The sequence below is a fragment of the Ascidiella aspersa genome, chromosome 7 (assembly GCF_963924565.1).
Source record: "Ascidiella aspersa chromosome 7, kaAscAspe10.2, whole genome shotgun sequence".
NCBI lineage: Eukaryota > Metazoa > Chordata > Ascidiacea > Phlebobranchia > Ascidiidae > Ascidiella > Ascidiella aspersa.
The window spans coordinates 7,735,698-7,762,686 of NC_139453.1; the positions used below are offsets into that span (position 1 = coordinate 7,735,698).

Genomic DNA, 26,989 nt, shown 5'->3' on the forward strand with positions numbered 1-26,989 from the left:
GGACGTCCATGCTTTTAAGTTTAAAGATCACAGGTTTAATGAATACTCGTTTATCTAACGCGCATCTCAGTTTAATTTTTTGGGGGAATTTTTAAATTAAATTTAGAACAGACATACATTTTTCTTATTGTGACATTTGTTGTAAAAAATAGAGCTATATCGAAAATATATTTGGGTTAAATTAAATCGCACTTGTCACTAAACGCAAACATTACGTGGTAAGGTTAGTTTTGTTTCTGTTTTTAAAAATTTTCTTCGAACTGCGCATACGTCAAACCGGTGTAAGTGTGCTACAATGAAAAGCTTTGTTATACCGTACTAGGGCAGTGCTTTTCAACCCGTGGGATGGTACGCACTTGTGCGGATGAAAAAAATTGTAATGCGGATGACTAACGTTGTGCGGATGAATGTGCGGATGAAAATGGTGCATGTTATTATTTTTGTTATGTGCAATACAGTAATCAAATAAGCTGGTGCGCCCCAAGTCACAGGAAGCCTACAATAATATAGTCTCGTTTAGTGCTTCATTGCCCCTTAAGCTATCTATTTTATATCGGTCAAGGTTTCAATACACAAACCCTATTTTATATCGGTCAAGGCTTTAATACACAAAACAAACGTCGTGCGGATGAATGTGCGGATAAAAATGGTGCTTGTTATTATTTGTCATTATGTGTAATACAGTAACCAAATAAGCTGGTGCGCCCACTTAAGTGTTACAGGTACAATAATATAGTTTATCAGTGGTTCATTGCAGCTTAAGCTATCTATTTTATATCGGTTAAGGCTTAGGCACGCGGTTTTAATACACAAACCCTTTCATTGTTATTTCACAAATAAACTAAAGCAAACTTACTGAGCTTGTTTCGTGCGGATATAAATTTTCCGAAATAAAAAAGTGCGGATGGAAGTTGTAAAGGTTGAAAAGGAAACAGCGAAACAGCACTGCGGAGTCGGACTCGAGTAAAACTACCAGAGTCCGACAATATCATACGCATGGCCGAATTAGAAACCGATAAGGCCACAAACTGTAAAGATGGAATATTTTTCAACTATGTTGTTAATGGATGAACTTTAACCTATATATGGCACCCTATGCAGGGCTGCGGAGACGGAGTCTGACTCGGGACTCGAGGAGTCGATTTGTTTTGCTGGAGTCGGACTCGGGACTAGAGTAAGACCACGCAAAACTACCCGAGTTCCGAGTCCAACATACGCATGCGCAGTATCACATTTTTACAATGATATGGCCGCAAACTGGAAATTGTAAAGGAGTAATAGCATATGGGGAAATATTTTCCCGGGACTCGACAAAATCACACGTTTGACCGGAGTCGGACTCGGGTTTATTTTTAATCGACTCCGCAGCCCTGCCCCTATGAGTTGATTGCTGAAAATCCACTTCAATTTAGTTACGTAAATGGGTGAAATAAATGCTATAGTGTAGAGTCGGAACCGGACTCGAAGAAATCGCATATTTGCCCAGAATCGGACTCGGGTTATTTCTAATCGACTCTGCAGCCCTGCTAGGGGGCTGTGCGGACCGACCTAAAATCTCGCATATTATTACAAAAATGCGAACATAGGTTCTCTAAATATACAGAATCTCTAGATCTAAATTTCTCATTCGTTGGTCAGATTTTAAAGCTTAAGTGAACAAAATTAAAAAAAAAATATTAACCGCGTTAAGTAACACGCAGATGCTATTGACCTTTCGTTAGCAATGTGTATAACAGATTTGGCAAAAAAAGAAATGTAACGGAACTGGACAAATCGTTAAACTCACCCAACTAACATAATATAACAGACAGCAGCTATTATGCTGGACTGTTAGTACGGGACCAGGGACTTTACGCTATTCCTATAAGTTAATTGCCGTTCAATGGTTATTTGATATACACGGATGTCGGGTACGTTTAATACGTGCTGTGGCTAAATCTGTTGTAACACGTAACTTTAACAAATGGAGCCGGTTTGAATCTTAGAGCAGAGCTTGTTCACCCCTAACATCTATCTCCAGATTTCAATCACCCTTATTTCATGATATGATAAAACTATCTCGTCTACATATAACAGCAGCCGGAATATTCGCCCTGCTCGCAAGCTATCAACCATTTCTGACGGTTCACCCTTATTCACCTCTTTTGGTTGGTTCACCCCTGCAAAAGTTTTATTCGCCCTGGGGTGAACTATTCACCTGATTAAAAAACACTGTCTTAATGCATACCAATTTACGCTGGACTACACTATATTCAAAAGCATCCGAAGCAATTCGTATCAGCCTCTACCAGGGCTGCGGAGTCGGTTAAAAATAACCCGAGTCAGACTTCGGCCAAAAAAATAAACCCGAGTCCGACTCCGGTCAAATGTGCGATTTTGTCGAGTCCTAAGCCCGGCCCGGACTCTACAACCTGAATTTCACTAATTTACGTAACTAAAATAACGCGGATATTCAGCAATCCACTTATAGGGTTTTCGTATAATTCATTCACTCACAATACTTGGTTGGAAAATATTCCTCCATATAATATTCCACGTTTACAATTTCCGTTTGGCGGCTATTTCAGTTTTAAAATACGGTACTACGCCTGCGCATGTCGGACTCGGGACTCGGGTAGTTTTACAAGGTCTTACTCGAGTCCCAAGTCCGACTCCGCAGCCCTGGCCTCTACAAAGTCTACAAACCCAGTTTAGTCCCGCACAACCACGAAACAAGAAGTGTATTATGCTCTACGAAGGTTTCGATAGATCAGTGGCGAGCATGAAAAGCCTATTTTAACGTTGGAGTTGAACTCTATTTTAACGTTGAATCAGAGTCCCAAATAAAAGTTTTCTAAACTAGTACAAATCACTAAATTGTTATACCGGTAAAATTTTAATAAAAATAAAAACAAATATACATCTAATTTACAGATATCTTTACAGAATTAACGAATAAAAAGTCGCAATAAAATAGGAACTTGAAGGGATAATGTTGAAGCAAAATAACATAATTGCAAGCGATATAAAACAACATATGAAATAATTACAAAAAAAAACAATAATACAAAAAGTGCATAACGATAGATCGGCAGTTACATTAAATAATATCCTGGAATAAATTGACATCTCGACTCCCCTCGTCAAGTAGAACACGATTTTCCTGAAAATAAATAATCTAATGAAAATCACAATCACTTATTTTGACGATCAGCATAATAAAGCCTAAAAACATTCCGATATCAAATCCCTTTGTTAAGGTTCCGTTCTAAGAATTTTTAGATCGCCATAAATAGAAGTAAATTTGTTGAATAGGTATAAGAACTACCTTAAACGCACAAAAAATATATATAAACGAGTGCGACGGCATTCAGTAAAAAAAGTAACGGATTTCATTTGTCCGCTGTTTTGCTACCAACTTTTGCTAATTTTAACTGTATAAAATGAAAATAAATTTGCGCTCAAAATCACGAGGAAACCATGGCAGCCTATTCACTAAAGTTAGATTTATGAAAACTGTCTGTCTTTGAAGTTTGTTGACACCTGTTTTACGCTTCGGTCAAATATGCCATTTCGTCGAGCCCGGAGTCCCGCGTCCGACTCTAAAGCCTGTATGTCACCCATTTATGAAACTAAAATAGGATGGATATTTAGCAACCCACTTGTATGAGTGTGATTTTGATCATCCACCCACAAAAGATGGTTGGAAAATATTCCACCTAGACCTTTTAATACACAATTCAATTCGAAAACATTCAAATACTTTGTCGCAACCCTGCTTTAAAAAAAGTGGTTAAAAGGGCTAACTGCTAAGAGATATCCCGTGACAAGATCCTTTCACGTGCGGCAAGTTTGTAGAACTTCAAGTACCACGATAGCCTGTGTTGACGGAAACTATGGTGCAGGGCAACAAATATAAATATGGCGAGTTTCATAAAGTGGGCTACAAACATTACCGTTTAAAAGTAAATTTGTCGTTTTGGATCGGACCGACGTAGGCTACATTTTGCGCTCACGATCGAGCATCGACAGAGCAATAAAAAATAGCTCATTTCCGTGCATGGCTTAATCTTACGTGCAGATTGAACTCTTCCAGTTGACTTTTAATCTGTATTTTTGCAGATATGGGAAGACCACATGAAACAAGATCCATCTTCTGCACCTTGCACAGACTTCCACAAATGCATTGGACAGATTCATCGCTGAACTTGTTTCCTTTAAGGCCAAGATAGTGCATCTAAAAACAGAAAAAGCTTGACAATCTTAAGAAAGCTTTCTTTATTATCAAATATTTCTATTGTTCAACGAAATGTCTGTCACATCTACCGAATTCAAGGTTGACTTTGGTCCTAGCAAGGCCGTTAGACTGCTGTCGTGCAGTGAGCAATGGTTCAAGTGCAACTGTTCAAGGTTGTACAAACAGGAAGCCAACTGATTAGCTCCCTCATCAGATATCGAATTGAATGATAAATTTAACAACTCCATCTTAAGAAAAAATCTCTGTTAAAATCAAGTGCATACCATTTATTTTTCAAGGGCAAACAACTAAACATCCAAAAAATGAGTAACTTACTGACTAGCAAGCAGACTTGGACAACTAGATTTATTTTAGCTTTTCAATAGTTAAGTATTCCAATAAGAATGTGAATGGTAAATGTATGTGTGATAATTTTAATGCCTTTTAGCATAGCATATGCATTTCGGACTGTGAAAATTACGTTCTAAGCAAAGGGTTGAATTCAAATTCTTTGTTTTGACCAAGAGACTAAAAATGCCGTTGGACAAAGTATCATTTTTAGTAAAATTCGAATTAGATTAGAACAAGAATTAGAGCGCACAAGCAATTCACAAATTAAATTAGAATTAGAAAATTAGCCGCATTTTGCTCTAATTAATTGAATTAGAAAACTAGAATTATCTAGTAGTCCAAGTCTGCTAGCAAGGTCCCTGATAAGTGGCATACGTTTCAATTAAGCTTACTGGGTTGTGAAGTTGGGCAATATGTTCTGCGAGGGCTCTTGCACCAATAAGTGTGAGTTTACAAGATGACAGGTGGAGCCTTTTAACTTTCGAAACACTTTTGGCGAGATGAACTGTGCCGCTGTCGAAAAGGTCATTTGATGACAAATCCAAACAGTACATCTGAGAGAAATGTAAAGTTGATGGAAAACTAACTGATGCCAACACAATTGCTACCTAACTGCATTATTTATAGTGCTAATTGCACTTACGTTTAATGACAAATTCCTTATGTTTAATGACAAATACATGTACTATATATTAAAAATTAGAAATGTAACTGCTTACCAAAATCAATGAAGAGGAAGAGTAGAAGTAAACACTGCACAAGGAACTATGAACCTACTTGTAGTACATATATACTGACACTGCAAGATAACTTACAGGAATTTGTCTAGTGTAAATTTGATTGGAGATAGCCTTGGCTCCATTGCCTTCAATGCCACAGTTAGCAATTCTTAGGTTATCTAGGTTGTGCATGCATTCAGCCAAAGTAAAAGCTCCTTCATCGCGAATTTCATTGTTTGAGAGGACTAAGGACTTTGCCTACATACATTTGAAACAAGTTAAAAATATTTAATAAAAAGTTTTCTGCAGCTTTACATTAAACTTAAATGAAAACACATATAAAACTGTACAAGTAAGAGCAAGTTTGCATTGAAGTTTAAGACAAGTCCAACCTTTTTGTGGATTTCAGGTATATTTTTACAAATGTCATGTAGCATTTGAGCATTGATCTTGCAATGTTCGAGTTTTAATTTAGCGACATTATGAATGCATTTGCCAAGCGCTAAAGCGCCTTTGGCTTTTATTGAGTTATGACTCAAATTGAGGCACTTTATCTGTAACAAAAGAACACTTTTTAAGACAATTTAAAGGATGATTGTTAATAGGTATACAGGAAGAATAAAGAATTAAATTTAAATCATTTAAAATCTTACAAAATAGAAAATAAAGAATAATTTGAGCTAGAATGACATTTAATTAATTCGCAATCAATTTAGTTTAAATTGCAATTTATTATAAAACATATGAAGGGCAACTATTCCAAAAATAAGTTAAGAAGTGTATTTGTCTATTAAAATATTTTCAACGAACAAAGTAGTAGTAATTAGCCACATCCAAACCAAGAATTCTAAAACACATAAAAGCAACACAGTTTTACGAACCGCACTCAATCGAACAGAAATTTTTTCAGCTAAAGCTTTCACTCCCTTTCCACCAAAATCACAAGTTTCTGCATGTAGCTTGTCAATGTTAAAGATGCAGCTTGCCAAAAACATTGCACCAGCATTTCCAATTTCATTGCCAGAAATGGACAACTTTTCCATCTAAAATTAAATGTATGTTATTTAATATCTCCAAGCAATACAAACAAAGTGGTGCCGGAAGTTATAATGTGCTTAATATTTTGAACATCCATGCGCAGCAATACTTACTGGTATTGTAAGAGCTCTTATCTTTTTAGCCAGCTTTTCAATTCCTTTGGTTCCAATCTTACAGCTTGACACATTCAGCACTTTGATATTGCGAACGCATTTGCTCAGTTGAACGGCACCCTCATCTTTTAAATTGTTTAAACTTAAATCCAGTTTCTCCAGCTGAATTTATTAATTAAAAATTATGTTAAAAGTGTTTAGCACTTGTAATGGTACACATAATGACTTTTGAACCCTAGGAAGTAGCAATGCCATTACATGCAAAAACTTAGGTTGTTTGCAACAGTAGTTCAGCACCAAAAAGCTCAAATTGTTTTTTAGTAAAAATGACATTAAATCAGGGTTTCTCAAACTTTTTTTACCGAAAACCCCTAAAATTGTTTTTTTGTTTCGCGTTAACAACGGAAGGCAACAAAATTCAAAAATGATGTCACAGTACAAATAGACAAATGTGAAAGTGAAATGGACTCTAAATACATTTAGTGCAAAACCGTATTATTTTTAATCAAACTGTTTTCTCTAAAAAAGAGATTACTTCTTAAACATACACTAATATTTCAATTAGGCTTCATGGACCCCCTAAAACTAGTTCACGGACCCCCGAGGAGTCCATGGCCCCTAGTTTAAGAACCACGGCATTAGACGGTCAAGCATAATAGGCAGTTGTGGGAAATTTTAAATCTTAAATGGACAAGAAACATTAAAGTGGTAGAAAATTTCAGAAAGTTATTCTGAAACAATGTATGACTTATTTTGTTGTTTTAGTTTGTGTGGGGCAAAGCATTGAAAAATATAGTTTTAAAAAATATAAGATTGCAGGGTACTGACTTAAATGACATTGCTAACTATGACAGCGGCTAACAAATTGTACACAAGGAAGGCAATATTACACTACCAAGTTTTTCTTACACGCCATGAACCCTTAAAAAAAATATGTAATCTATTTAAATTTATTAAAAGCAAATAGGAGTTCTGTGCTTGTTCCCATTTTGCTGGGGGTTCCAAAGCAAATGCAGTCCAAAATGTCAGCTTTAAAAACAAAAAAGGGACACTACTTAGCCTAATAAGAAAAACACAGCTTACTGGTTGTCGTAATTTGTCAATTTCTGCTGCCATAAACTCAACTGCAAAGAAATCAATATCAGAATTTGACAGAATTAGTATTTGAACATGCTTTATGCAGTTTTTTAAACCAAAATAGTCTGGTTGTCCTTTTATAGAAGACACTTCGATTTTCTTTAGCTGAAAGAAAAAATCAAAATCAATAATGTTCTGGTGAAAACGGGATAATAAGCCTGCGTCCCCAGACTTAAAGTTTATTTCGTTTTTTTTTTTAAAGTGATTTTTGTATTTCTTCAGCAATATTTATAGCATCAATTCTTAAAATAGTTTCTTAAAATAGTTTATGCCACCTATTTGGAATTGAAGGTCTGTGAATGTTTTTACCAATGATTTTCTGCCAATGATTGAACAATTTAGAAAATTTGTGTATTGCCTATTTGTGAAATTACAACCAACTATTGACTCACCACTTTGTTGTCCGGAATGGCATCCACTAACTTCTCAAGAGCATTTTCTTGGAAATGACAACATTTTAACTTCAATTCCTCAGCATTTCCTAGGTGTTCACCAATCATGCCAGCTTCATAGTTAAGTATGTAGGCTCCAACCAATTCCCACTTGTTTATCTGTAAAAAACATTTGATAAAGCATTACATATATTAGATACTAACAGGCATAATACCCCCAGAATATCTGATTATTACTGCTTGCTTAGAACGATTTATTGATTTCCAGGTTAATAAATTCAATGCAAAGGTAATAACGAAATGAGGTGACAAAAACCTTTTCTACATTTATAGGTAAAAAATAACAGTTCAATTTTATGGGCACAGACATAAGTTTAAGTTAGTTAAAAAAATTATTATATAGAATCAATTTATAAAAATGTTTTAAATTACTTTTACTGAAAATTTTAGAATCTCATCAAATAGGCCCGTCTCAAAATAATCAGGTTCGTTAATTTTTAAAATATGCCGCTGCTTAGATGCTTTCAGCACATAAGCAATTTGACGTGCATCAATAATGGACATATTGTCAAAGACCATATTTAAGCATTCTGGAAAATACTCAACAACTGCTTCCAGTATCTCACTGTCTTGTGATTCATACACACACTGACAAACGTGTTTAAGCTTGTTAAAGTTATCTGTGAGATTTAAAACTTTGTTCATCAAAGAAATACTGATTTTTTTGACAACTGATTTTTTGATCTTGCATAATTGGCTAGGAATGCCTGGAAAGAAGTCTTGTAAATCCCTGAGTGTTTCCTTATTGCACAAACCAAACAGGAACAGTCGAACCACTTTGAAGCGATCCTGGCACAGTAGAGGTAAGATGTTATTAAACTCTTCAGGAGGAAAAGAAAAGGCAAGATGAAAAGCGGCAAAGAACTCTTGCAAAATAATATCTGGAAAGGAATAAACCAGGCCTAATGTACCCATAAATGTGCTAGAACATACGCGTTCAGGTAAAAAGGTATGGAAAAAAGTGGCAACAACTTGATCATTCAAACCTTCGCAGTAGGTGTAGTAAACAATTTTTGCCTTGATACCAATCCATGCTAGACGTGCAACTTTGTAAACATCTTGTTTTACGCAATCTGGCCATGATAAAGTGTATTGCTTCAAGTTGTAAACCAAGATATTTACAAAAAGCCAGCTATCACCAGGGAGATTTTGTATGTAATCCTGGGACCATTTGCTGTTAACATAGTTCCTGCAAAAGCTATACAACTTTTCTGCATTCTGGGGTATGTTATGGTCAATCCAATCATGAAAGGAATCTGAAGAGGTACCAAGGCTAAATATGGAGTCAGGGCGGTAGATAGGGTTGATCTGGTAAAATGCAAGTGGGTGACAAATGACAATTTTCTTGGCTTTTTGCAACAGGTTATTTGACAAAATGTTTAAAATAAAGATTTGCGGTTTTGCTCTGCCATGCAGCAGTACACCAGAAACTCTTGTTGAACAATCTGGCAAATTGCGGATGTCATCAAAAATAATAACAACATTTTCATCGTTGACTATTGAATTTAGCAAACGTCGGTCAGACTCCAGGTCATGATTCCAGTCTGGCAAGCAAGTTGACAACAGGCATTCCAGCAAAGTAGTTTCCCTGGAAAAATCAATGTCTTGGATGGAGATCATAAAAAGGTAGGATGGTCCAGGTCTTGCATTTTTCAAGACACAACTGGTCGTTTTCAACGCCTTTAGTGACCATATTTTAACAGACTTTGTTTTTCCAGAACCTCTCTGATCAATTAGGCCAAAGCTTTTTGACGATTTCTCTGCTGAATTTTGCAGTGAACGGCCCGATAAAAAATCGGGTGGTAAGGTCCCTGTTGAAAATCTAAACAAAAAATAGATAAAGCAAAATAATTCAATATTGGGGCTAAACAGTTTTGCTAAGCAAAGTGAATTATCTTTGAAAACTTACCGCTTGGTGTATAGTTTTCGGCATTCCTTCCTGGTTGAAAACCTAATGGCACCAGTGTCTGCGGTCAAAACTTGATATAGTTGAGCTAAATTATCATCATCAAACTCGTCGAGTCCTTCTTCTTCACAAAGGCCAATAATATAATCATTAAGTTCCTGTTTTAGGGTGGCCTCTAAAAATAAGTAGAGGAAACATGAGAGTGAAACAGGTGAAAGACCTAAATATATAACCATAAAATTGGCACTATGTCACTGTAATCCTTAAACTTCTTAAAATGTCCCACTGAATCAGAGGTCGGTAACCTTATCCTAGTTGCATGCCAAAATCAAGCGGAGAATGGTCTTCTCGGCCCCTTACAAATTTCAATTAGCAATTTTGTTGTTAAAATGTAAATTATTATGACAACTGTTAATAAGTGGAAGACCTAGGGTAATTACATTTTAGAAAAAGGTGGTAAAGCGCGTTTGCATAAAGCTAAAAAAATGTGTTTGTTAAAGAAAATGCAAAGCACAGAGAAATGCATGCAGTTGGAGAAACTCCAATCGTTGACAGTTTAACAAATTTAGACTTATAAACAAGTGTAAAACCAACCCCTAAACTAAATTAACATTCATGTATTGTTAAACACATAAATTCTATCCAAGTATTTAAATGATTTACTGTGGCCAATGTAGCGCACTACTTGAGGGGAATAGACCTAGCTTACTGTGACCAGTATATTACATTACAGTAGACTTGTTTCTGCATTTTTGCCTTCGGCAAGTTAATAAAAAAAACTTAAAGCAAACAACAGACCAATAAGTCCTATTAAGGAATGTTGTGAGCTGGCAGATGTTTCAGCTCTTAACTTCTTTGGTGGTGGAAAATCTACATCCTTTAAAAATTAAATACAATGTTAATTACATACATACTTAGGTATCACAGCGTGCATTTGGACTATACACTACTACGATATATCACAGGTTCTTAAAGCGAGGAAAATGAAACACTATGGGTGATTTTGGTTTTACAAGAGTGACTTTAGTACTTGTAAGCAAGTTTTGTGCATGAAATTTATTAATATTATTAGAACTTGATCCAGCAAATGTATTCATAATAATTAGCTACCAATATGGGCTATTAAATCAATTTCAAGGAGGTCAAATTCTCTTCTTAGTGCACTTCGGAATAAAATATTTTCCTAACAAACTAAATATCCGAGGGGGTATAGTTTGGAATGGCACTTAAAGGGATCCCTGGAATAAAAATAGGTGAGAACCACTATCTTAGCAATGGTATCATATTGAAAGCAAACTTTTAAAACAAATCTAAAACTACTGTAGGTTTTATAAATTATATGTTATCTAATTAGTAGTAGCAAAGTTTCTAGATTTTTTCATAACTTGAAAAAATTGCTGATAAACGAGTTACCTCTCTTTGATAATTCCAAATATCTTCTAAGTCTAAATCCCCAAAGTCATTTGGTTGACCGTGTGCATACATGAGATTTTAAACATACATAAAAAACTAGCTTTTTAACCTGAAACTAGAATCTGAGATATGAGTTATAATACATAATAAAATCAATCAAGATTTTTATTGCATAGAAAATATAGAAGAGTTTGAAATAACAAGTTCATTGGGGTGAGAAATTTTAGTTATACCGGGACATTAAAAAATACTGAATCGAAAATCTTACTTATAAAAACGTTGATCAATTACATGAGAATAATTGATTGCATTTATGTAAGGATCACTGCACCTATCTCAACCAATTTCAGCATTTGATACAAACTATACATATAATGCTAATCATACATAAAAATATGTCCCTTGTTTAGGACAGTGCTCGGCAACCGATGTGCGATCAAGTGTTTCACTAGAATTTTGTTAAAGATACTACTTAACAACATTCACCAAGGCAGGCATTTATGACCGCATGTAATATTTCAGGTGTAACTTTATGAATAATTTTATGTTACATTTAATCGCCAAAGACTTATTTAGAAAGAGTTTTTAACAAACCTAAGTAGCCTAGCACCCAACTAATCCTTCCAAACAATCTCTTTGATCTTTATACCAAAGCAAATAGGGGCACTATCCAGTATCCATACATACAAATATAGTTAGTTTTATTGTAAAATATTAGCATTATTGTCCTTATAATCACCTTGGTTCACATTGTATAGAATAATCTTATTTGGTGCAAAACATTGTATAGAATAATCTTGATTTGGTGCAAAAAACGGCAAAATTACAAAACCCCGATTTTATTGTTTTCTGAATTACATTTAAAAGCTCCCCAATATTCTCTGATCTACTATTGAAAAATCTAACCAAGGCATTTTCCAGCACTTTTGAGCAGCTTAAGATACCGTTTTTTGAGGAATGTGGAATATAATTTTTGCACCTTTAGTGCTTTGATTTGTAAGACATGTCTCAGCTGCCTGAGATAGGTTTGATGTGTCTATTGTTGTTTTATGAGTATTTTGTACTCTGTGTTTTGAGAAATATAATTATATCTGTTAATATATTTTAGTTTTGCAAGTTTTCGAGCAAAACAAGGTTCTGGAGCAGTGGTTTAGAATTAGTAAACTACTGTATTATTTATTTTATAGGTCTTGTAATTTTAAAGGACCCAAGCAATGTCTCCAACCTATAAAAGCGAGACAAAGGCGCAAGTAGTTTGTCCCAGAGAATTGAGATTCACAAAAAGGATTCTCCAGAAGCCAAAAGTGTGATGTTTTTGACATTGGATATCTCTTAACAAGAGAGAAACCTCAGTTTTTTAACAATCTTAAAAGCTATAAATTACATCAAGCAGCCTATATGCTCATTCGTTTGTGGACCATTTTTGTTTGAATAACATTATAAAAACTATTACTGACATACACAAATTTATGGTACAGTCTGCTTTGGTGTAATTTCTGTGGTATTTTGGCAGTGTTGTAAATAAGTCATTTTGAAATTATAAGTCCCAGTTAGGCCATTTGTCAAAAAACTTAGTCCAAAGTCAAGTGTTTTTAAATAAATAGCAAGTCAAGTCCCATTCAAGCACTAATTAGATCAAGTCAAGTCCTTGTCATAAAAATGTAAACATCAAAGTATTCAAATTCATAAACCTGTCCGATTTTATGAGCAATAACTCCAAAAAATAAACACAAATAATACACATGGCAAGCAACTTGTTTAATGTGCAAAATTTAGGATGGATAACCCAATTTTATAAAAAATGCATAATGAAAACACTTTAGGTCAAAAAGTATTTTAACCCCCCCCAAAAAATTTGCGCTTTACTTGGTTTAAGTTGGCTAAAATTTAATTTAGGACACATGGCCGATTGAGCACACAACAATTACAAATTGCTGCGCTCAATATAACACATTTTATCAAAATAACAGCTCTTAAGTCATTGACATGAGTCATTACAACACTGGATTTTGGTATGTTATAAGAGTTTACCAAAAGTTGCTTAACACACCTGATCCGTCAGAAATTAGTGCAGTAGTAGTTCAATCAAAACGGTCTATGACAAATAGGGCATCATTTTGTGCTGACCTTGTGTGCTGGCTAGCTTTTGGTATCAAAGGGTCGTATAAGTCGGATCGGGTGTTTAATGAATAATCCGCTGAATGCTGATATCAGTTTGATTACGGGGGAATTCCCAATTTAAATTTAGAACAATAATAATCTTTAATTATGCTGACATTTTTCGTTAAAATTCAGCTATATTGATAATAATTTTCATTCTAATTAAACCGTACTTATCAAAGAACGCAACCTGTACGTGTGTTCCTGTTTCGAAACGATTGCTTCGAACTGCGCATGCGTGAAGGCACTCTTAAAAAAAAAAAAATTATTAAAACAGTTTTAATATACTATAATGAAACCTGGATAGCGCAACTAGTGGTTGAAGATTGAAGCCAATTAGAAGGCTTCTACGCCATCTTGAAAGGTTCTGTAGCGCACGGCTATTTACCGACTAAGAGATTTTGTGTTTATTGTGCAATTTACGCTGTAACGGCTTATGCCCCAGATTTATTGCTTACTCGCTCCAAAGTGCAAAGTAGTTACTGGCTTGCATTATCTCTGTGCTGTCAGCACAGGAATTTGTGTACTTAAGACCGCTATCTGCTCGAAAAAAAGGCTTCTTCTCAGTTATCGTCTTGCTGTTCGCAACTTTGATATTGCAAGTAGCATCTCCTATATGCTAACTTGCCCGCCTTCTATAGTTTCAACTGGTTGTTCGCTTATCAGATAATACAATTCTATTAACCTATACGTCTTGTGGTTGGCTAACGAGTTATACGCACGCAACCTTCAAGCAACCTTAAACGAGAGTCAGAAACTTCAAACAAATTAATCTCTTGCCCCACAACTGGCGACCCGACGTGTCTCCGAACACAAGTTATTGTAGCAATTTTTCGCTACCTTTAAGCGTTAAATTGAGGGTTAAACCGCGTTTATCTGGGTTACCCAAAGGCGGATAGAAGAGTTCAAAAACATCTGTTGTGCGATTTAGCCGTTTGGTTATTTTTGCAGTACCTTGAACGAGTTGTTTCTTGGCAATTTTCTTAAAACCTGTTCGAATAAGGTTAAGAATTGTCAGAAAAACTACGTCCTGGTATCATCCGCCACGACTACCATTCCAACGCTCGTTGTCATCAACTTAAGGACAAAACCTTTGGTTGGACAAACGAAGTCTTGGACCATAACAAACTTTCTTTTGCACTTGCTGTCATGATTGCGACCTGCAAGGAGCTAGCTGTTGGAGGAACTGATCTCGTCGAAAGGTACGTCACGAGACGCTCCATAGCATCAACAAAGCATTTGCTTGAAATACGGAACCCCATTGATGAAGTACGGTGCTAAAGAAAGCGCCGCCGATGGAGGACAAATCACCACGCGGAATCATGGAGAACGCAATTGCCGTTGAACATGTTTTTCACAAAACTGATTCTGTCGTGTCAACCAGGTGAAAATACTTTTAAAAATATTAAAAAAATATATAAGTTAATATGCCGACCGAAAGGTCCGTAAATAATTTTTTTTTGTGTACTAATTTGAGGTGAAATGCCGATCGCAAGATCTGTTGATAAATTAAAAAAAAAGCTTACTCTTTTGTACTTGGAGCTCAATAGTTTGAAATCAACGCGTTAAACATGTGAATCACCTTTTATTTTTGTTGTGCACGAAATAATTTTGTGTCAAAATTCCAAATTCTTTTAAACATTTGGTACGTTTTGGGTTTTAGTTAGGGAAGTCTGAATCAAAGAACGCACAACGCGTCTAGTTAGGTAGAAAACAAAACACGAGACGAAAAAATTCCTCGTTAAAAAGCATAATGATTTCTCCACGCGCAACACATATGCTTCAATTCGTGCAAGTCCAAAAACGAATTTAGGGATAAGCCCTTTACCTGCCTTTGTTAAAAGCAATAGTGAATAAGCAGCAATTTAAAATGTATTTTCTTGTGATGCGTCGTTTGTTTAAAAACCTTACGTTGAACGAATTGTGCAAACTAAAAAAATTGTAAAATTATAAGGTGATGTTGTTCAATGTTAATAATTAATAGAATGGATTCACGAACAATTTACTGCTCCTTTCTCTTTTATGTTTTCACATTTCACGTTTTTCATAATGAATGACGGAAGGACGTGGACGAGACAAAGAGACAACAACAAAACACCTGTCGTTTGTTGGCTAATCGACAGAAGAATAACATCTTGTTGTTGAACGTGTTGCTAAAAGCTATAACTCGTGTGACTCATTGCCTTGTTCATGTTCATTTCGCTCTAATTGTCCAAAGCACAAATCTTAATGGGTTGGATAGATATATGTAGCGCACGGCTATTTACCGACTAAGAGATTTTGTGTTTATTGTGCAATTTACGCTGTAACGGCTTATGCCCCAGATTTATTGTCTACTCGCACCAAAGTGTAAATGCTAAATGTGCTGTTCCGCGATTATCTCGGCGGTCAGCAGTTCGATTGTCTGTGGCTAGTTAAGGCCGCCATCCGCTTGTAAACAAGAACTCTTGTCAGTTAACGTGTTGTGCGGTTGACAGCGCTGTGTTGTTTACAGTGTTGATTGTCCGCCTTCTATAGTTTCAACTGGGTGTTTCGCTTATCAGATAATACAATTAATAATCACCAGAGGTATTGTGGTTGGCTAACGAGTTATACGCACGCAACCTTAAAACGAGAGTCAGAAGCCTCAACTAAACTAATCTCGTGCCCCACAATGGTATGTGTAAACACTTGCCTTATTGTAGAACTATTACAGTTACCCTACTCTAGCTCATTTAAATCTTGTTGGAAGCAACAAACATCGGATTGAAAACAAAACCCGGCACACGAGCCTGCAAACCGGCTAGTTTAGGGATGTCCAACCCGCGGGCCGCGTGATGTTTACGTGCGGCCCACCACTTAATCTCACTTTTAGTTGCCTATATTTAAAACAATTGTTTCGACTATCATCAAAGCGTGTAGAAGGCACAGTATTTGATAGAGGCCTTACCTCATACTTTTTTTTGGAGACTAGGCCTATAATCGAGTCTAATGTCGCATTTCAACTTCCATCGAACACTTGTGCACTCATCATTTTGAAGGAAGATGTGTGCCTTTGCGGACCGTTTTAAGGAAATATCACAGCCCAATGGTGACGCACCATGGCATGATACGGCAGGTAAACTCAATTTATCGTGCGAACCGAGATTCACCCGCATATTTGAGCACGAGTTCACTCGAGAAGAGCGGGTGTTTATAAATTAGGTTGTTTAATGACGTCACGATTTTTCGTAAATTATGACGTCACCCCTTTAATTTGATGGGTTTTGCTGCATACCGTTTTTTAAGTGGCAATGAGGCCCATTCTGCTAAATACACGCAGCAACAATATCTTTCTTTTTATTCAAGCGTTAAAAATCCAATTGGTTGAACAACCACAAGCAGTGCATGAAAGTTGATACTGATCCAATTCGATTGAAGGGTATTTCCTGCATTATTCCTGCATAGTGATTGAGGAGCAGCAAGCCTTTACAATTTAACACGTAACCTTGTAAAGGATGCGTTACTGCAGTATCAATGCAACCTGAAGAAAAAACACATGTTTGTTAATCTTGTTGCATGTCTAATGTCCAATATGCACGCAAAGGTCTTAAAAGCTTGTTTGCGAACCTTGTGCTTTTGGGTGGATTTATTAGTTAATTGAAGCAAGTTTTTAGGTCAGTTCTCTTAAAAAATATCTTGGAGTTTTACCAGTTTGAGGGTCGCTCTTTGGGTGAAAGTAGAATACAAACTTGTATCCTCTTCAGTTAATGTAGTGCTTCTCAACCTTATTTCGCGGCGACCCAAATATTAGGCGTAAGTATGACGACTAATTTGGCGACCCAATTGGTTATTTGCATTGCTTCCTTAATTTCCCAAATTCTCTCTCAGAACCAATCTATTTCTCTCTCAGAACCAATCTCAATTAGTATAAACATGTGAGCTAGTGGTTGGCGACCCAAACAGAGACCCAATTTTGGGTCGCGACCCATAGGTTGAGAAGCAGTGAGTTAATGTGACAAGATTGTGAATCTACTCGACCTGTTTGGCTTTGAAATCCATAATCTATTAAAGTTGTATTTTGCATTTTCGGTATGCTGGAATGTCAAAACTAAGCCAAATGACAATCGCACTGACAGCTTGAACAATACGCAACGACAACGAAATAAATACGTCCTGTTTCTTAATATCGAACGTGGGTCGCGTGAAGTTTTAACAAACTAAACGGGGCCGCACATTGTAAAGTTTAGGAAGCGTTGATCCTTAAAATTACTCTAGTAATTATTCATAGAAAACAAATTCTAAAACTTTGGAACACTATATACGGATCTGTTCAAAAGTTTAATGGCGAAAATAACGGCCCAAATAAACGTAAAAAGCGATATGCTTTATTGTTCAAACGTTTCGGCAAATGCTCATGCATAATCAGTGAAAAAAAAAATTCTAAAACATTGTTACATTTAAAAAAAAACGTACAGTATGAATTAGAGATGTTGTTACGTCACGCTATGTCCGATAACCAATATTTTAATCCGACACCGGTACCCGATATTTTGGGAAAATGTATTGCGATGCGATACCAATAACGTCACAACTATGCTAAAACAAATCAAATAGTTATAATCAAAGTCTTAAGCGCTTAGGGCCTATAAAACGCATAGACCGGCCATGTCTGCACTCTACATTAACGTACGTGATTTTCGTATCTGCGTACACTGTACACTGTAGTGTACAGCAGTGCTTCTTAAACTTTTTCGTTTTGTCCACCCCTAGCATCTATCTCTAGATTTCATTCACCCTTGTCTCATGATATGATAAAACTATCTCGTTTATATATAACAGCACAAAATGAAAACCCGGAATGTCCGCCCTGCTCGCAAGATATCATCCATTTCTGACGGTTTCACCCTTTTTTTTTGGTTGGTTCAACCCTGTAAAGTTTTATTCACCCTGGGGTGAACCATTCACCTGATTAAGAAACACTGGTGTACAGTGTACACTGTAGTGTACAACCTTATATCGACGCTCATAAGTAAAACTCCTTTCAGGTATACAAAAAGTTCTCACCTTGCTTTCTGGAATGTTGGGACATTTGAAGTTGTAGAGATAATAGTGCAGGTTGCCGTCGCCCATTCCAAACTTGAGATCCTTCAGGAACGACTGGTTGTCCATCAGGTCCAGCGCGTTGAACACGTCATACCCGTTCTGCAGTTCGCAAAATATGAAATAAGGTAAACATTCATTCTAAGGTATTTGGTCGTAGACTCGCAACAGAAACTTTGTAAGATTTTAAACAAAACCTCTTTTTTCTCTCTCTTTTTCTAGGTTAAATTATTTTTTTTTATATTTTACAGTAAAAAAGGTACCCAGGTGTGTGCAGAAAATAAAATAATTTTTGTATTTTACGTAAAACAATTTTTTTTAGTAGTGTACATTTAAATTTTGTTTTACATACTTTAATTGCTTATTATTATAAATGCTGAAACAAATTGCGTCTCGCATTTCGACCATTCCGCATAAATGGCCCAATCAGTTTTGTTATAACAAACAACGTTCTTTATTATCTATTTTACAGGATGATTTGTAATTATTTACAGGGCCCAAGCACCCAAAGGCTTTGATAGGGTTGCTCAGAGTACTCTAAAATCGGAGTTCATCCTTAAAGCACTGGTGGTCTTGGTGGAAACCATCAGTGTTGTGAACAAGTCATTTCAAAATGGCTCAAGTCCCAGTCCAAGTCATCGGATGCCCAAGTCAAGTCACATTTACAGCAATACAAGTCAAGTCCAAAATCTACAAGTCAAGTCCAAAAACTAAAACTTTAAATTGAACAATACTGAAACTGGTACTTCGTCCGATTAATATGAGCAATACCTCAATTAAAAAATAACATAAACACAATATCACACATTTTCTTCCTAGGACAACATGTGCGCCATGGCGGTAGCGTCAAGACATGCTTACCCGTTTAGCGAACACGAATGGTATGTTTTTTGGTAGAATTCGACATCCAATTCTGCATTATGGCCTATTAGACTTTGTACGGCACACTGCTTAGTGCACCAGACACACGGCTTATGCATAATTAAAAAAAATAGGAGACTTTCTTGCGACGCCGCCACGCTTTATTATAGGACACGGCAGCTTTATTATAGGACACGGCAGCAAACAAAAATTAGGTTTGTCTATCTATATTTTTATGAGAATTTGTGATACTGCTCACTTTAACATAAACTTTACATGTGTGGTTTACTTTACGTGAAGTGTTTTCAGGGAGCTGCCAAAATGATTGTCGCTCTAACTGTTAACCTAGTGTTTTATTTTATTAAACACTACTCCTAGTGGTGCGTTACCTAGAGCAGAAACGTGTCTCCTTTGTGTCCTTAATTTCAGGCGTACTTTGTTTCTGTGAACATCTACTTTGGTGCGGTGTAAGTTTAAGCTATTTAGTTATTTTGTGTTGATTATTGTTGGTAACCTTTGTTTATTTGGTTCTGTTTGAATAAGGAACTAAGTTGTTGTAACCATCATTGTGTTTATTGGCTGTTAAATGATAAAGATTTTAGCCGATATCAACTTTTACTAACATCTTGAACCCTAAGAAGGAGCGATTGAATCAAAACAAGTTTATTGATATCTTACCCGTTTAGCGACGACCAGCATGTCTTTCATCAATTCCTTGAGCGTGTGTTTGTTGGCGACGGTGTAATAAAAGTAAGCAGCGCACAGCACTTTGTGCTCGGGGTGGTGCATTATCGACGACGGGAGGGAAAAGTAACTGGACATGTCCGTTATTTCGCCTAAAATTAAGCAAAAATATTTTTTCTTAGGCCATAATTAACAAATATTATGTCAGTGTTTTAGAAAAATAAAATAATTTGTTACGTTTTCCCGAAAAAATAAAACGTTCCATGTTTTGAACATTTTTAATTTTACATATATATAGGTCATTTGATAAGCAAGGTTATGTTTTACTATTTAAATATGATATTGGTTATTGTTTCAATCAAAGCTTGCAGATATTGATTATTTTTACCTTTTTCATTTTCGACCACATATGATTCTATGACATCGTGTTGTGGCAGAAAGAAATGTGCCACTTCTTCCTAAAAACAGAACTAAAATAAGAGCTCAAACAACCAAATTTAAGACTACGAGTGCCGATCTAAAAATGTTAAAATAGTTTATTTTTTTTTTTTAGAAAACAGCTTTACCTCTGAGAAAATTGGAGCGAGGTCAAATTTGTTGAGATGCTCTTGCAATAATTTGTGGCATTTCGGGACATCGCATGGCTTCATTTGTCGCAGTCCTGGTATGGAGGTGTCCTGAAACAAAACACATACAATACATTATGTTAATTTATTCCAGGCCACGCTTAATAAGCAATAAAAGTGCTACAATAAACATATATTTACAATGCGATGAGTTAAGTAAATAAATCAATCGATCTGAAAAGTCTAACAAAGCTAGTAATTCAGGCGAGACACTATATAATATAGGAGTTAAAAGATATATAGATATTTCGCCGGCAAAGGCACTGTCAGTATATTCTATTCGAATAAGATATACTTACCATGCCTTTGCCGGTGAAATATATATATAGATATGTATAATATATGTTTTAAGATTATAATAGAGTCTTACCTAAACTGCTAGCTTTTATAGACTATTGTGCTGATTACTGATGACATTTATCTTGCAAGGGTCTAAGTGATTTCCAATATCACATGTTTAGTGCAACATGAATACAAACAAAAAATATCTTTTCAAAAAGTTAATTGTGTTTGTTATTATAAAAAGAAGAGTATTCAACTTTATATCGTGTCACTTTGGAATGTTTCTGAATTGTGACTTTGCTACTTCAAACTACGTATTTGCTGATACCCAATACCCGATTTTAAGTGATACCCAATACCCAATACCGATTTGATAAAAATCTGAAATATGGTCAAAATTTGAATTAATTGAAAATAAAATTCAAATAATATTTCAGTTTACAGATATTTATTAAACTCTCTTTTTCCTTGTTAACTTGCCATGATGTTAAACAAACGTTAGTTGCGAAAAAAAATTGTTTGGTTTTTAGGAGCAACGATATATAACTCATTTTCTCCAAACATTGGCTGAAATTGGCCGATATTGTTATATCGTTATATCAGTGGAAGGGATATATCAGCCTACATTATCGTTAAACTGATATATATTGGTCTGTCTCTTTTTAAAGCCAAATGGCGACTTGCCTCAGGTAAACGCATTAGTTTGACGAGGCGTTGCATCGTTTGATTTCTTCCCAACGAAGAAAATTTAACATCGACAAGCTTCTTCGGGTTTAGAGAACGATGGTAGTACCTTTACAAAAATATAGTTAAGACCCAGTTTATATTTTGAAAAACAACACAAAAAGTTGTTATTGTTGTTATAATTCGGAAATTGTTTTTAGAAGAATCGCTGCAAAAAAAGAAATATAAATCTTCAAAATTTGACGTTTATGATTTAAATCTTAAAAACAAATATTGAGTGTCTAAAGGTGCTTATTGTAATAATCATCAAAAATTGGCCAATATCACTCTTTATACCGATACCAATACCAATACAAGATTATAATGCTTTCGCCAACCAATACGTTATACTTAATTTTTATATACCTCACCTAGAATTTAGTCAAAATTTTGAATGATTAGAAAATAAAACACAAATAACATTATTAAACTGTTATTCTGCATTATTAACTTGACATGATGCTCAACAAAAAAAAATCATTTTGGAAAAAAACATATCATATTTTCGTAGTAAATATTAGCTGATATTATCAGTATACTGATCTTTAATAAAACAATAATGGCCAAAAAAAATATTTTGAAAAACACAAGCACAGAAAAATTTACATTTCCTACCTGCACTTGGCAACTGGTTTGGGCAACACCACCCCTGCAGTGTAGACAGCTTGGAAGATCCCCTTTGCATTCACCCTTCGAGTGATCTCACGAATTAAAACAGGGGCGACTCGCTTGGAGCGCAGCTTTTTATGGACACACAAGAAGTTGATTTCAACCATTTTCTGGGTTCTGGCAAAATTAGATATTTAAAGTACTAAGGGATTTAAAGTACTCTCTCTATATATTACCCTTTGAAAAAAATATAACCTTTTTATTACAATTATAAAAACTACATATTGATTTTTTGTGAATGCAGACAACACCACAATAGGATTCTGGCAAAATTAGAAGATTTTTAAAGCAGATGAGTGACCACTTAAAAAGAAAAGAACAAATAACAACACTGAATAATGAATTTTTCTAGGTGTGAATATAGGCAACAACACAATGGATATTTTTTAGGGTTTCTATAAGATTGCTATTTCGGTAATTCATGCAGAGCACACTTACTTGTCATAAACTTTAATATTGGCGGGAATGGCTGTAATGAATCCAACGAGAAGTTTACTTTTCTTCACTCGAACGGCGCAATGCCAATCAATCGACCATCCAGGGGGGCGAAGAGCCCTTTAAAAAAGAGAAAAATTAAAATTTAGGGAACAAAAAGTGTTAAAAAATTTTTGTAATAAATTTTCGTCATAAAATAGCAATACAAAAAGAAGATACCACTTTCGGGCACCAATTGCTTATCCTTAATTGTAATTAAGATGTGGTAGACAAATTGAACTATTGCCTCAATTAATAAGAGCCCCTTTAAACAATGCATCAATAGAGTTGATAAGGAAAAATTAAAATTTAGGTAACGAAAACTGAAAATTTTTTTGTAATAAATTTTAGTTATGAAATTGCAAAACAAATAGAAGATACAAGTTTAGCGGCACCAATTGCTTATCCTTATTGTATTGTAATGAAGATGTGTTATTCAAATTCAACTATTGCCTTATTTACCTATATTATATATACAATAAAAGCCCTAATAAAAAAAGGCATCAATAGAGTTTATAGGCAAAAATTAAAATTTAGGAAACAAAAACTGCTAATATTTATTACAAAAAAATTTTAGTCATAAAATAGCAATACAAATAGAAAATATAACTTTTGGGGTAACAATTGCTTATCCTTTGGAAAATTCAACTTTTGCCTTAATCAACACTCTTACCACAACAGAAATTTTGCAGAGTAATCAAAGCGGAACATGTTGTCTTCGTCTTCAACATAATTTTCATTCAGTAGTTTGTACACTTCTTCTAGCTGCAGTATAAAATTACAGGGAATATGTAAAAGCATATTCAATGGGATTATTAGATTAATTAAATGATTTTCATGAGAAAAACTAAAGGTCACAGTTGATTGATTTTTTCTGTGACAGCTGAAAGCCTAAATACATACTCTCTTGGTTTGGCATTGAAATATTAATAAAATGTAAACAATTTAAAGAATATATAAAGGGGGTCACAATTAAAATCTATTTTCAATCTTAAAGTAACTGTTTTAAATGGTAAAATGACAATAAGTCAAAATGAACAAATCGTTTTTATTAGAATTATTTGGAATGTCGAATGTCGATCATACAAGATATTTTTCATACCTGCTTGTGATTTGACAAATCAATTGTATCCCACTCAAATTCATTAGGCAGACTAAAGGGCTCCTGGCGAATATTGTCTTTGTCAGCCTCGATTGGACCGACGTCATCAATAGTTTCATCTGCAAAGAGTAAAGCTCATCATCCATGAAAAAAAAGTTTGACAGTGCATTAGTAACAGTATTGGACCAAATTGCTAATAATTTTTTTGCGGAGATTGAAAAAAAGCTTCCTAATAAAAATTGACATGCCGGCATGTTTGAGTTGGACACCCCTGCGGGTTGCGGTAACAACTCAATTATATAAATCATCCAAATAATTTAAAGGATGCAACATATGCATTTTTTTATGTTGTAAATTGCAATATAATTGTATAAAACATTTTTTAAATGGGCTAATCTTATGTTAAATTGGTAATGGTAATGTAGTTACCTAGTTTTGGAACAGGCTGTGTATCCCAAAACTTCCATGTTTTCGAGACAGAAGCAAGGTCTTCTGAATTCAACGTAGCAAGGGCAGAGCGAACAGTTTTCAGATCAATTCCAACCTAAATAGTTATATGGAAACACTTAAATGCGAATGAAATAAAACGGTCAATTGACCGCACTTTATTTAACCGGTCAAATACTCATATTGGATTCAAATGTTGTAAAATTTTAAAGGGTTGTTTTGTGATGTGAGTTTTTAATAATCTTGATTATAACTTTTAGAAAGAATTCAAATATAAAATCGTAGGGTTTACCTCAAATACCAATAAATTAACAAAAAAACAACAAATTAACAAAAAACTACCAACAAATTAACAAAAAACTTAGCTTTACTCAAAATGTATATAGGATTATTAAAAGGGGCGGATAAGCTAATTAGTTAGGCCGGAAATTTCGAAACAAATGCGGCCCACTAGTCTCGAAAAAGTGTCTTTTTTAATTTTGCAAGATATCGGTAGTCAAGTTTTGTGATTCTTTGTTGTTTTGCTATGTCCTGGAAAGAAATAATTCCTATCATTACGTAAGCATAAGATATCTAACTATACAATCATCGATGAATGTATAGTTTATTACAGTAGAAAAAACGTTTAACCTTTTGGTAAAACTGTTATTTTACTTAAAACATACTGCGTACCACCCAAAATGACTTTGCGCGTACCACAGGTTGACAACCACTGGTTTCCTGATGCAAACACATGTTCTGTGGCAATAACTTTTTTGCTATAGCAAAGTAGATTTATATATTTTGTTTGGTTTAGACTTAAAAATAACACCTGTCTGACTCTCGAGTGCAACTTTGCTTAAAAAATACACCAGAGTTTGACTCCAGCCAAATATGCGGTTTCGTTGAGTCCCAAATCTGTCTTCAACTCTACAGCACGTATTTCCCTCATTGACATAACTAAAATACAGTGAAATATAGCAATCAACTCATAGGGGTGTCATTAAACCTTCCTAACCACATTAAACGTTTGGAAAATATTCTACCATTTGCTATTCAACTTTTATGATTTACAATTGGCGGCTGTATTACTTTCAAAATTGAATGCTGCGCATGCGCTCGGATAGGAATCGGATAGTCTCTCTCGAGTCCGACTCTAGCAGATCAAATCGACTTAGTCGAGTGCTGAGTCTAAATCACCAGCCCTGCTTTAATCCATTCCCCATATATGTGAAGCTAACCACTAGTAAGAAACTTACTGTCTCTGGAGCTTCATTAACCGACTGGTCTTCGGCCACCGGCTTTGGCTTCTTTTTGTTTTTCTTTTTTTTCGTCTTTTTAGTTGCATCTAGGATATTTCCATCGCCCACTGTTTCCCCATTTACCTGCGAACTAAAAACAAAAGAATAACATTATTATTTTAGAGAAACTGAAGCCAATGGTATAATACACCAAAATTATTAGGGAGTACTTTTTGAAACAATATATAAACCCAACTTCAACTAACTTACTTTTTAATTGTTTCGGTTTCTTTAGTATCTTCAGACATTATTATGACTGATGAGCAATCACGTAAATTACATAACAGTTTTTAAAATTGATATATACAAGTGATCTTCTTTCAACAAAAATAAATAGCAATTAAAAACTATTTTGTTAAACATATTTCACGCTAAACTTTAATAACACTAATGTTTTCGAGCAAATTTTAGCAGTTACTACGCAGTGCAATTTCCAAGCTTTTCAAAATGATTTTCTTTATTCTGTTTGTTGCAGGCATTGTGCTATAATTTTATGTAGCAAATAAATCGTGATACCAATAAAATTGGTTAATAATTTGTTTCCTAAATTGTGGCTAAAGCAATGTCAATGTTTATATGCAAAAATTGAATAGGCGTATCAGAGAAATACTTCGCAGCTTAATGAACAATTCGAACAATCTAAAATGAATTTTTTAACCGAATCTTGTGTAAAAGCATCCAATTCGTTACGATCAGTTTCATATTCCCCACCACAGCGGCACAGGTAAATGTATTCTCCATTGACACTTTCAGAAAAATCATCAACAGATATAGTCTCAAATAAGTTATAATCCTGCTCAGATTCGGCCTGTTTCAGTTTAATGTCATATTCCTTTTTTGATTCCTCTTCTCCCAGTACGTCCCATGCACGTTTCAGCTGAATAAACTCGAGGCTTGATTGTTCTGCGCTGCCAGTCGTTTGCTGCAGTTTATCGGGGTGCACACTTTTGACCAATTGCTGGTATCTCTGTTTCACGCTTTCCACTGGTGCATAGTTGGGGAGGCCGATAAGTTCATATAGTGTGCCAGTCACATTGCTCATTGAAATTCGAGAAAATGTCTGCTTTAAATGTTACCACTTAAATTACACAAAACAAAGAAAGTTTTACCACAATGGTTCTCAGAGTTGACGAACCTAATTTGTTTCCTGAAAAACAGGAGACAGTCGACACAATGTTTAAAAACGACAATAGGCGCGGGTCAAGAATCTTACCACAGAGTTCAAACAATCATTAAAGCAACGTGTTTGGGTTCGGGTAGGTTAAGCAATAATAT

At 35.1% G+C, this 26,989-nt stretch overlaps 3 protein-coding genes across 3 annotated transcripts; all 3 read right to left on the bottom strand.

Moving 5' to 3' along the window:
- Positions 1–2,839: 2,839 nt before the first annotated feature.
- Positions 2,840–11,462, bottom strand: LOC146137514 (NACHT, LRR and PYD domains-containing protein 5-like). The gene is made up of 14 exons (XM_083393468.1): positions 11,346–11,462; positions 10,731–10,809; positions 9,936–10,107; positions 8,399–9,848; positions 7,967–8,125; positions 7,521–7,679; positions 6,438–6,599; positions 6,168–6,329; positions 5,679–5,840; positions 5,383–5,544; positions 4,960–5,121; positions 4,306–4,464; positions 4,055–4,216; positions 2,840–3,142 (listed from the first exon to the last, which is right to left on the bottom strand). The coding sequence occupies exons 1-14, from the start codon at positions 11,415–11,417 to the stop codon at positions 3,080–3,082; spliced, it is 3,285 nt and encodes a 1,094-aa protein (XP_083249594.1). The 5' UTR covers positions 11,418–11,462; the 3' UTR covers positions 2,840–3,079.
- A 5,353-nt stretch (positions 11,463–16,815) lies between these two features.
- Positions 16,816–26,069, bottom strand: LOC146137515 (glycylpeptide N-tetradecanoyltransferase 2-like). The gene is made up of 13 exons (XM_083394831.1): positions 25,925–26,069; positions 25,673–25,805; positions 24,417–24,531; positions 23,988–24,106; positions 23,559–23,650; positions 22,850–22,966; positions 22,358–22,528; positions 21,704–21,812; positions 20,678–20,788; positions 20,500–20,569; positions 20,106–20,263; positions 18,531–18,668; positions 16,816–17,007 (listed from the first exon to the last, which is right to left on the bottom strand). Exons 1-13 carry the CDS (start codon positions 25,960–25,962, stop codon positions 16,987–16,989), a joined length of 1,392 nt encoding a protein of 463 aa, XP_083250957.1. The 5' UTR covers positions 25,963–26,069; the 3' UTR covers positions 16,816–16,986.
- On the bottom strand, positions 26,028–26,855 carry LOC146137516 (dnaJ homolog subfamily C member 24-like). Its single transcript, XM_083394832.1, has one exon. It carries the CDS (start codon positions 26,754–26,756, stop codon positions 26,313–26,315), a length of 444 nt encoding a protein of 147 aa, XP_083250958.1. The 5' UTR covers positions 26,757–26,855; the 3' UTR covers positions 26,028–26,312.
- Positions 26,856–26,989: the final 134 nt, after the last annotated feature.

Bases quoted from the DNA above. Each gene is read 5' to 3' on its own strand.
- LOC146137514 (XM_083393468.1), bottom strand. From the start codon at position 11,417: ATGTATGCACACGGTCAACCAAATGACTTTGGGGATTTAGACTTAGAA. The intron at 10,108-10,730 runs GTCTGTTGTTTG...ACTTATTTTTAG, and splicing joins TTCCTTAATAGGACTTATTG to AGGCCACCCTAAAACAGGAA. The intron at 3,143-4,054 runs GTAAGATTAAGC...ATTTATTTTCAG, and splicing joins TGGAAGAGTTCAATCTGCAC to GAAAATCGTGTTCTACTTGA.
- LOC146137515 (XM_083394831.1), bottom strand. From the start codon at position 25,962: ATGTCTGAAGATACTAAAGAAACCGAAACAATTAAAAA. The intron at 22,529-22,849 runs GTAAGTGTGCTC...TAATTTTGCCAG, and splicing joins AATATTAAAGTTTATGACAA to AACCCAGAAAATGGTTGAAA. The intron at 20,264-20,499 runs GTAAAAATAATC...GCTTAATTTTAG, and splicing joins TGTGGTCGAAAATGAAAAAG to GCGAAATAACGGACATGTCC.
- LOC146137516 (XM_083394832.1), bottom strand. From the start codon at position 26,756: ATGAGCAATGTGACTGGCACACTATATGAACTTATCGGCCTCCCCAAC.